Source organism: Vicia villosa, unplaced genomic scaffold (assembly GCF_029867415.1).
Source record: "Vicia villosa cultivar HV-30 ecotype Madison, WI unplaced genomic scaffold, Vvil1.0 ctg.000422F_1_1, whole genome shotgun sequence".
Classification (NCBI taxonomy): Eukaryota; Viridiplantae; Streptophyta; class Magnoliopsida; order Fabales; family Fabaceae; genus Vicia; species Vicia villosa.
In genome coordinates, this window is record NW_026705199.1 from 932,422 (window position 1) to 942,788 (window position 10,367).

The 10,367-nt window shown below is 33.4% G+C and overlaps 2 protein-coding genes across 3 annotated transcripts; both read right to left on the bottom strand.

Annotated features, from left to right (window-relative positions):
- Positions 1 to 906: 906 nt before the first annotated feature.
- LOC131628100 (cyclic pyranopterin monophosphate synthase, mitochondrial-like) lies at positions 907 to 2,801 on the bottom strand. 2 transcript variants are annotated; one of them, XR_009291666.1, is made up of 4 exons: positions 2,636 to 2,801; positions 2,277 to 2,391; positions 1,237 to 1,991; positions 907 to 1,018 (listed from the first exon to the last, which is right to left on the bottom strand). XR_009291666.1 is itself a non-coding variant. In XM_058898965.1 (3 exons), the coding sequence occupies exons 2-3, from the start codon at positions 2,376 to 2,378 to the stop codon at positions 1,395 to 1,397; spliced, it is 699 nt and encodes a 232-aa protein (XP_058754948.1). In that variant the 5' UTR covers positions 2,379 to 2,391; positions 2,636 to 2,801; the 3' UTR covers positions 1,055 to 1,394. The 2 variants fall into 2 exon arrangements, 1 of the variants encoding a protein (XP_058754948.1); XM_058898965.1 differs by lacking the exon at positions 907 to 1,018 and having other exon boundaries at positions 1,055 to 1,991.
- Positions 2,802 to 3,695: 894 nt separating this feature from the next.
- LOC131628103 (FAD synthetase 1, chloroplastic-like) lies at positions 3,696 to 7,290 on the bottom strand. The gene is made up of 5 exons (XM_058898968.1): positions 6,990 to 7,290; positions 6,762 to 6,814; positions 5,802 to 5,937; positions 4,547 to 4,722; positions 3,696 to 4,369 (listed from the first exon to the last, which is right to left on the bottom strand). The coding sequence occupies exons 1-5, from the start codon at positions 7,241 to 7,243 to the stop codon at positions 3,855 to 3,857; spliced, it is 1,134 nt and encodes a 377-aa protein (XP_058754951.1). The 5' UTR covers positions 7,244 to 7,290; the 3' UTR covers positions 3,696 to 3,854.
- Positions 7,291 to 10,367: the final 3,077 nt, after the last annotated feature.

The following is a 10,367-nucleotide window of genomic DNA, read 5'->3' on the forward strand; positions in this document are numbered from 1 at the left end:
TGATTGATTTGCACAAACTAATCTCTTCTTCCCGTCATATGCGTTGAACATCCGGAGTCTAAGTACCAACTTGTAACCTCAATCGTCGTCGATCCATAGGAAGTGCACTCGTAAGAGCAAATCCACATGAAGTAGAGAGTCTCACCACTTCTTCCTCAGTTCTGGAGAATCAGATCCAACAACCCCACGAAGAGTAGGATATATGGACCAAGGTCCGTGAACAACCCGTTTAATCCACGACCCACAAGATTTTTGGACCATTTTTTAGCCATTTAGATTGTCTCGTGTAGGTTTTGACCATGGATTATGCGAGTTTAATCCACATATTTATGGATTTCTTCGTAACAGTTTAATTGTCACTAATTCAATAGTTCGTGAATTAATCAGTTTCAAGGTTGGATACCAAACTACAACAACAATCAAATTTTATCCCACTAATTGAGATCGGCTATGGATACCAATTTTTTTTTTAAAAAGTAGCATTGAACTCAAACTTCAACATCACTTAAAAGATGGAGATTAGAGTGGATAGACTATATAACAAAGGGCCATCAGCAAGAATCATTATATGTTTATATTTTAATAAAAAATATAGATTGGATGATAGGGTCATATATATATATATATATATATATATATATATATATATATATATATATATATATATATATATATATATATATATATATATATATATATATATATATATATATATATATATATATATATATATATATATATATATATATATATATATATATATATATATATATATATATATATATATATATATATATATATATATATATATATATATATATATATATATATATATATATATATATATATATATATATATATGAACTATACAAATTAAAATGATATTAAAAAGTTGAAGAGATTGACCTGAAAACATCTTCATGCAGCCATGCTTGTTAGGTAAAAGTAAAATAGATAAAAGGCTAATTTACTAGACATAGTTCCTCCAAAGTAAGCACAATTACTTTCAGAGAGTAACCTAAGATTAATACATCTCAATTATTAATAAGAAAATCAATATCTGATATTTTAATCCATTCATAGTTTGTCATGCATGTAGAGGTAACATCAACTATTGATTTATTTGCAAACAATTAATCTCATTATACCATTAAAATTCTAAATCAAATAGCTAAATAAATCCTAATTTACAAGTGATAATGTAATCGGAGGCAATCAAACTATACCATGGTTTACCTGAAATTTGACTGTATATGGTGGTGCAAGTAAAAGACCAGATATCAAATTATGCTTCATTAAGCCAGCTCCAGAAATGATGCACCCACATTCAAGGAATAACATTCTTGATGTGTTCCTATGTATCAATCGGACGAAATGCTTCAAAATCAAAACCACTATTGTCCCCATGAATAATCTCCACTTTTTCCACCGGATTTATGTTTCAGTCTTATATCCGTAATTGTTATACCTTTTGAAGCAGCTTTGCACATATCATACACCGTTAAGCCAGCAATCGACACTGCTGTCATTGCTTCCATCTCAACCCCAGTTTTTCCCATTGAAGCAGCTTCCCCTTCTATTGTTACACTAAAGTCCTCATGATTCAATCTCAAATCAACTTGCACGTGCGAAAGACCTATGTTATGGCACAACGGAATCAAGTTACTGGTTTGTTTTGCAGCAGTTATACCAGCAATCTTCGCTACCGTAAGCACGTCTCCTTTTGCCATCTGATTGGCTAATACCAAATCAAACACCTTCTTTCCAAGAACTACTTTGCAAACAGCAGTGGCGGTTCTCTTACTGCTTTCTTTCGGAGACACATCCACCATTTGAGCTTCTCCTGAATTTCCAGTATGAGTCAATTCAAAAGAACTTTTAGTTTCACCTATGCTTCGAGATGGCACATGAGGTTCGCTACTCGCAGGACTATTGCTTACAGAGGTAGGTAGTTCATCTGGTGGAAGTTCCCCAAATACAGATTCCATTTCCTGAAACAAAATAAGCAATTCAACATTGATTACGATAATTTTACTAGAATATCTTAGCACAAATAAGTTAGTAATAGTGAACTTCAAAATAAAAAATCACACCAAAATTTGGTTAGATATTACTCACTTCACGAATACTTAACTATGAAGTCCAGACACCAGAAACAAATGACATCGACACTGACACGTCGACATCAGTAATAATTTTAAAAAATTAATTAATTAAACGCAATCAAGTGTTGATGTCAGTTTTGGACACTGACATGGACACACTGCTTAGTGTACCTTATTGAGTTCTTGAATGGAACTTGCATAGTCATGGATAACAGAAGAGCTGAAGAACCTTTTCGATAGAGGAAATGCAGCACCAATTCTTCTAAGAAACATTCTGTTACTTTTTCTATAAATGTAAGAAAAGGAAAACTAATCAAAATGCAATTGCTGATGTTCAATTCAATTTCCACAATACTTCCTTGAAAACTGAATTGTAAGCAAATTGTGAAATCAGAAAACAAAAATTAAACAAACTGAAAGGAAAAAAGTTCAGTAAATAAAAAATGTTGGCGGTGGAAACCATGGTTTTAGATTACAAATCAGAAAGAAATGCATCATCGGAGGAACAAAAAAGAAGAAGAAAACGTTACCCGGTGGTTGGAACTGTGTTTCGCCGGTGTTGAACGGAGGTGGTTGTGTTTTGCCCCCTTCTCTTGTCGTTGCGGTAAAATTTGAGTGAGTTAACTCAACTGGTTAGGCAAACACGATCGGTGGCCAATTAAGTAAAAAAAAATGGATACTTTGTTTTCTATTTACACCCGTGCATCCAACTTGCACCATATGGCGCAAATTATTTAAATACACCTAACTCAGATTGTTAAATTTTCATTTGCTATAACTCAGAAGATTATTAAATTTTTATTTGCTACTTTGTGAAAATTTAACTCTTATGTTGTATACCTATTAATAATACAAACAAGTATTTTAAAGGTATTGTTTATAAAATTTAAAGAATTTTCTTATTAAAAGTTGTGTTTTTATTACATTGAAAAGAATCATTAAACTTTTTAATGATTAACTCACTTGTTTGAAAATCTTAATAATATACTTATGATACTTGTTATCGAGATTTTATTTTTCAAAACTCTTTTTTTTAGTCTAATCCGAAATTACGTATTATAAAGTTGACAACAGGGGACACAACAAAACTAGGTTGTACGAAAACAGGTTAGTGTTGGCTGCAAACTCTAGCTGCCACTAAAGCATTTGTATTCAGCTAAAACTCTTGTTGAGGTGTTTGGTAAGGAAATCATAAGGTTGCATAGAATTCCAATGTCAATTGTGCCAACTGAAATATCATTTGATCGTGCTGGTACATGCATGAAAAATCAAGTCCATCGTCATCGAACCGATAGTGAGTTTGCTGTGGGTGATTAGGTATTTTCGAAGCTCTGACCACATGTGTAGGCGAGTGTGGAGGTGAGAATTAATTCAAAACTCGCTCCATGCTATTATGGCCCGCCCATACCAAGTGATTGAGAGAATTGTAGTTGTTGCTTATAAGCTCAAACTGCCAAATGCTGCACAAATCCATCCAGTAAACCAATTGATGAAGCAACTTGGGAAGACGAGTTCGTTATGCGAAGCCAATTTCCTATGTTTCGACTTGAGGACAAGTATGTTTCTCCATAAGGAGTATTGATAGAATCACAAGACCGAAAGATAAGAATTTCATTCATCCATAAGGTATAATTTATAATCACTTATATCAGCTCTAAGACTTAGAATTTCTATATGGGACAGATAAGATAAGAATCATCTGTAATTAAGTAGATAAAGAATTTAAATAGAACCATTATCTAAACATAATCAAGTGCTTGAATCGCCAAATTCAATATGCAAGTACTGCAAATTGTGAGTACCAAAAATATCACTCTGACCTCCGTAATCTGTTTCTATATGCACAAACTTGCTGTCAATAATTACCCTACATAGCATAACATTTTCTTGACCAAGTAAAAGTGAACACTTCTCATATAAACCTTCCTTTGGTGCTAGATTCAATAAGCATGATTTAGGAGCAGACACCTTATACTGGCCAAAGCTGAACTTTTCTCGGTCAGTGCTTAGTAATACGAGACGATGCGGTCTACCCAAAAGCTCCGAGACATACCTCACATCTCCTACAGCAAGGGCTTCGCGGACGCGAGTAGACGAGACCTGTCCCCTCTCTTTGGAACCAGTACTGGAATTTATATTTGCAGAGTATTGGTTCTTGTCCATGACAGATTTTATTATGTAAGCTTCCATTCCATACTCCTCACACAGCTTTACTAACTCCAATGCATCTCCAGCGGCTTTATATCCAAATCGGTAGTTCTCGCCTGCAAGAATTTCCAGTAAACATCTATTACTGTTTATATGAGATGAAATTGGTAATAGAATAAACCATGCTAATGTTCCTATTCCGGAAAAATAGAAAATACCAACAGATTATGATGATGTAAACGGGTATGGTGTAACTTGAGAAGATAAAAGGAAAACCGGTGCAACTTATTTACCTGCAACAACTCCGCGCACTTTAAGTTCTTTGGATAACTTCTCAACAAACTGCTGTGGACTGAGATGCCTAACACTTGAAAACTCTATCTGAAACTCTTCTGGGACTGTGTTACTACAATGTGGAATCCAAGATGAAAGAACACGTTTTCGGTCACATTTAGCAACTATTGGAGCTCTGTTTGGGAAACATTTGACAAAGTACAAGGTGAATAAGAAAAAGATGATGGTGCCACAAAATCTTCAGCAACATAGAGAATCAAAATGAGTTAAGAGTTCATATATTTGCTAGAATTATGCCAATTCAAAAAGCTATTTTATCAACTATAAGATGGGAAAATGGTGCATATTAATATATAATCAATTACCCAAAAGAACCCAAAAAACGATGACCAAATTTTTTTATAAACATTATTCAATACTCGTAATCATAATTGTATTTCTTGAAGTAGATTGTTAGTAAAATATTGATTGCATAGGTACTCTTCCTGGAGTAAATTATATTGCAATACAACGGCGAATTTCCAATGAACTTCAGTTTTCAGGATTGTATAATAGATGTCTTAGTAACTCAACCTTAATGTGAGATTAAATTTACCCCTTCATACTCAATAGAGTGAAGGTGTTGGAGACTACATTGAAGGCAACTCAAATGCCACAGTTAGGCGGGAGGGGCAGACCGCAGTGAAAGCGGAACTTCCAACATACACCCTCATGCTCAAGCCCAATGAGCCTGAAGTGTGGATGCTACAATGAAGACAGACCAGCTACCGCTATTAGGAGGCTAGGGACGGACTGCAATAAAGACACAAACCCCTACCTTGTGGCAAAAGACCGTAGAGTTTCTTGCTATGATATCATAATAACAGGCTCCATCTAAGTTTATATTTAATCAATATTTTCCTACCATATGTTTATGAAGTGGCGTAATAATAAATGAAGGGTTACTAATCTGAAGCTCAAATTACAAAAGAAGAGTTACTAATCCTTTTAATAATGTGTATACATGTGATCTACACTTTATTACATTCTATTAATGATATCATACAGCAAAATGAGGAACATTAGCATGAGCTCAGTGCATAGCAGTGGCTCAGTGCATCAGGGGCAAGGCAAATCTACAAATTTTAGTCTCAAAAGAAAACTTTTCTCATATTCATAAACGAAAGCAAGAGTCAAACACATTTTCCAGGCATATGAAAAAATAGTATAATAAACCTCATAATGGGCTTGATAATGGCATATACTGTGTCATACCTATTTTCCCAACCAAGTACCTTTGCCATGCCAACAAATGATAAAAGAAATGGAGGTCCAGCCCTTGATGCTTGAATTGCAAGTTCTCGATGACCTATGTGCAGAGCATCAAACTTTCCCAATGCTACAACTCCACCTGGCAGTAACATTATAGCATCAGTATTAGAACTATATAACATACAATGATAACTTCCAAAGTAAAAATACACCATTTTGCAAATGTTATTCTGTACTAGTTCCCTGAACCACACAAGCAAGTGATACAAGCAAGTGATACTAGTTTCACAAATAAAGCAAAAAATCTGCATACATTAAGTTGAGAGTAAAAATAGACCATAAACAACAAACAACAACAACAACCAAGTCTTATCCCCCTAAATGTGGTCGGGCACATGGATAAATTTTCGCCATAATGTTCTATCCAGGATCTTGCTTCTATCCAAATCGTTAATCTCGAGATCTTTTTTAATAATCTCTCTTATATTCTTTCTAGGTCTTCCTCTTCCTCTAGTTGTTTGACTTCTCTCCATCTCATCTACTCTCCTTACTACAAAATCTAGAGGTCTTCTCTCTACATGCCCAAATCACCTAAGTCTATTTTCCACCATCTTCTCTACTATAGGCGCTATCCCAACACTCTCTAATATTTTCAGTTCCAATGCTATTCTGTCTAGTCTTACCACACATTCAACCCAACATCCTCATCTCTGCTACACTAATGCACAAAAAATCAAGGAACAAAGAAGACACTCAGCTAAAAAAGAAAATAAATCAAACAACACGCCCTCCTCCTACGAGAAACTACGATGACAGACTTGATCACAGAATCAGTTCAGCAATATCATCACATTACCCTCCAACCAAAATCGATACTCTAAAAATTGTCAATTGGCCATTACATAACTGTACATGGATATAAATCACGTGATAAAAAGGCAGAAGGTGAAAGAGAAAACAAACCTGCCACTGCAGATACTCCATCAGAAAGAATTTCACGTTCATCTTCTTGTTGGCTACAGAATCAAAATTCAAAACCATAAACAGTATATCATATTCTTAATTGCTTATTTCTTCCACAATTTTCAAACACATCTTAAATTTCATCTGAATCATCATTATCAACTCTTATGAACCAAAGCTAGTGTTAAAAAAATCACTTCAATTTTACTAAGGGAGCATATTAAGTACCTGAAACAATCGAACAGGAGAGGAATTTCTCCGGAAGACTTAGATGGAATACTGGAAGAGTAGCATTTGTTGGACGGGATTCTGCTCCGGTTGCCGGCGGTAGTGGCGGCGATGCCATTACTGAGGAAACAAGGTTTTGTAGGGCGTGGAGGGAAAGAAAGATGGAAAGTGTGAAATCTGAAGGCAACACCGAAGGGATGGAAATGGAGTTCACAATCTCGAAAATGATGCGAAATACGAGTTGCGCCAAACATTGCTCTGCATCTTCTGTGATTTTCTGGTTACTGGAACAAGGTAAAGGGATAATGGTAATTGGATCCAATTTATGGGTCGGGTCGGGTTACCTGATATGAATAAATGGGCCTTTATTATTAGAATGAAGTTTGTCGTAAGGGTCCGTTTGGTTGGGGGATTCTGGAGGAGAGGGGAGGAAATATTTAAAGTTAATTATGTTTGGTTCAATTTTTTATGAGGGGAGGGGAGGGGATTGGAGGTAATCAGATTCTCTCCTGGAGCAATTTTGTGTTTCCTCCAAATCGGAGGGATTTGGAAGGGAGGGGAGGGAGAGAAGTTATGATAAAATTTATTTTTGTTATATTGACAAAATTATCCTCACTTTTTAATTATAATCCGAAATTGTTTTTGATATATATTATACGTTAATTTTTGTCGCCTTATTAGAATTCCTACATGTTTTACGACAACTCTATTAATTTTTCTTTATTATTTTTTATTAATGTGCTAACTTAACTTTCTTTATTTTTTCTCATGTTTTATTGTATTTATTTTTAGAGGTTAAAGGTAGTGCACTGACAGTGTAAAAAAGTTTTACACTGTCATCCAATAGAAACAAATCGTTTTGCCATGTCATATAAGTTTTTTTAAAATTACAGTCTGACTTGTCCTGATTCATGGTCGTGATTGGTTGACAGTGTAAAACTTTTTTACACTGTCAGTGCATCACCCATTTTCTCTTATTTTTATTTATTATTTTATTTTTAAAAACTTAATTGTTTTATAAATTATGTGTTGTATTATATATTATATATATATATATATATATATATATATATATATATATATATATATATATATATATATATATATATATATATATATTATCTATAATCTAATTTTATAAATATTTTATGGATTAGATGAATCATCAAAATGATAAAATAATTCACATATTATTATTGTATGAAATCTATCAATATTTTATTTATGATTTAATATATTTTAAAGTATTTCAAATATTAAATATTTCGTGTTAGATTATTTATGTTTGTGAATTGACAATTTTTTTAAATATCACATTGTTTTTATTTAATTTAGCATGAGTGGTATAATATTTTAAGGGTTAAAACGTAAATTAATTTTAAAATCCCTCCCCCTCCCCTCCTGAACCAAACATATTTCTGATTAAAAATCCTCCCTCCCCTTCCCTCCCTCTCTTTTGAACCAAACATACTTTTAATTAAAATCCCTCCCCTCCCCTCCCCTCCATTGAACCAAACAGACCCTAAGTGAAAAACAAGTTTTTTTTACTGAAATTAAAAACAAGTTATTTCATGTCAAATCTAACTTATGTTTTGATAGATTTTTCTTTAATGCATTTTCTTTTCGGCAGCCTAATAAATAATAACTTCATAGTTAAAGAGGTTTGACTTGGAGTAGTATTTGGATGAGTGATTTTTTGGGAAATTTCTCGGATACGTGTGAGTGAGGACAAAGCATGTTGAAAAGACTCATGTTGGATTGTGGAGCTAGTAATCCTAAAAGCAATATGGGATGTTACAATCTTCGTCACCACCAACGACATCACTTTTCACTCTCAATAATCTCCTCACTGTTCTATTATTTAAAGTGTTTTAGGGTTTATACAAATAGATGTAAAACGGTGTTTTTGATTCTGGATCCAGCGCCTTCAATTCATTCATCATCTTCTTCTTCTTCCCTTTGCTCTTCTTTGTTCTTGATTCACCATAATGGCCAAAGAAGCTAAGGGAAAGACTAAGCACACCGAAGATTCCAAACTTGATTCCGAACTTGCTGAAACTATATGATCATCACAAGAAAACGAGAACGAAAAACCCAAATAAGCAAAATTCCTCCAAAGAAAAACGTGTCAAAACTTCAAAACCCCAATCTAAGCCTGAATATTTTGAATATAAACGCAACTTGGTTCACTCTTCAACTCTAATCTCGGTTGTTTGAATAAATTATACTTATTTGAGAATTTTTGTATTTTTTTAAAATTGATTTTGTAGGTTGGCTTATAGGTTGAAACATTTTCAGTTGGAACTGAGGTTTGTTGACTTTTTTATTTTTTTTATTGTTTTATAAGATGATATTTGGTTGGTGTTTTTTTATTTTATGAATGCATTTTGTTGTGATTGCAATGGGATGAATTGGATTTCTTGTATGATATCAAATGAAATTTCTCTAATTTAGAAGTCAGTATTCAGCTCACTTAGATTTATGTTGATAATCAGTATATGAGTTTGAATGAAGTCAAGTGATTTTTTTTTATGGAATTGCTAATAATATTTGTGGTTTGTGTGTGTATTTTTTTTGTCTTTAAAATGTATTTGAAGATGGTGGCTTGTTGTCTGGATAGTTTTATAGTCATGCAAGGCCCAAAAGAAAGAAAGGGAAGAAATCCCAAGTAAAGAAGGAGTGGAAACCCAAGAAAACTGCCACTTGTCTTATATCTCATACATCTTAGAGTTTCCTCAAAGGAAGAATGGTATTTTGATAATGGATGTTCCAGACACATAATTGGAGAAAAGACATGTCTTAAAGAGTTGAAATACTACTCAAATAGCTATGTTACTTTTGGTGATGGAGCAAAAGGAAGAATCAAGGGGATATGCAAATTGGTCAGTCCAGGTTTCCCCTTCCTTGAGGATGTGCTTTTGGTAGAAGGTTTAACTGCGAATTTTATCAGCACTAGTCAATTATGTGATCAAGGTCTTAATGAGAAATTAAACAAGTCTGAATGTATTTTGGTGTTTTTATGTGAGTCTCTATGATTATTCATGATGTTTTGATGAATGTGATGGTTATGTGATGTTTATGTGAGTTATCGTGAAGCATTTGCTATAGATGATGTTTTAGTGATTTTTGGGGAAGTATTTCAATTATGTGATGTTTTGATGATTCATGTGGTGTTGTGGTGATTTGTGATGATTTGATGAACATGAGGTGTGATATGATGTTTTGGTGATTTTTTTGATGATGTTGATGTGTTGGGGAATTATAGAGTATTTTAGATGATATATAATAATTAAGATAATTAGTTAATATTATTTTAATTAGTAAAATAGAATAATATTGGTGTTAGAGATGATAGGGGCAAAATAGTAAATTGTAAGA

Bases quoted from the DNA above. Each gene is read 5' to 3' on its own strand.
- LOC131628100 (XM_058898965.1), bottom strand. From the start codon at position 2,378: ATGTTTCTTAGAAGAATTGGTGCTGCATTTCCTCTATCGAAAAGGTTC. The intron at 1,992-2,276 runs GTACACTAAGCA...ATTTTGTTTCAG, and splicing joins CCATTCAAGAACTCAATAAG to GAAATGGAATCTGTATTTGG.
- LOC131628103 (XM_058898968.1), bottom strand. From the start codon at position 7,243: ATGTTTGGCGCAACTCGTATTTCGCATCATTTTCGAGATTGTGAACTC. The intron at 5,938-6,761 runs GTTTGTTTTCTC...TGTTACTGCCAG, and splicing joins TGGAGTATCTGCAGTGGCAG to GTGGAGTTGTAGCATTGGGA. The intron at 4,723-5,801 runs GTATGACACAGT...TTTCCCAAACAG, and splicing joins GTACTTGGTTGGGAAAATAG to AGCTCCAATAGTTGCTAAAT.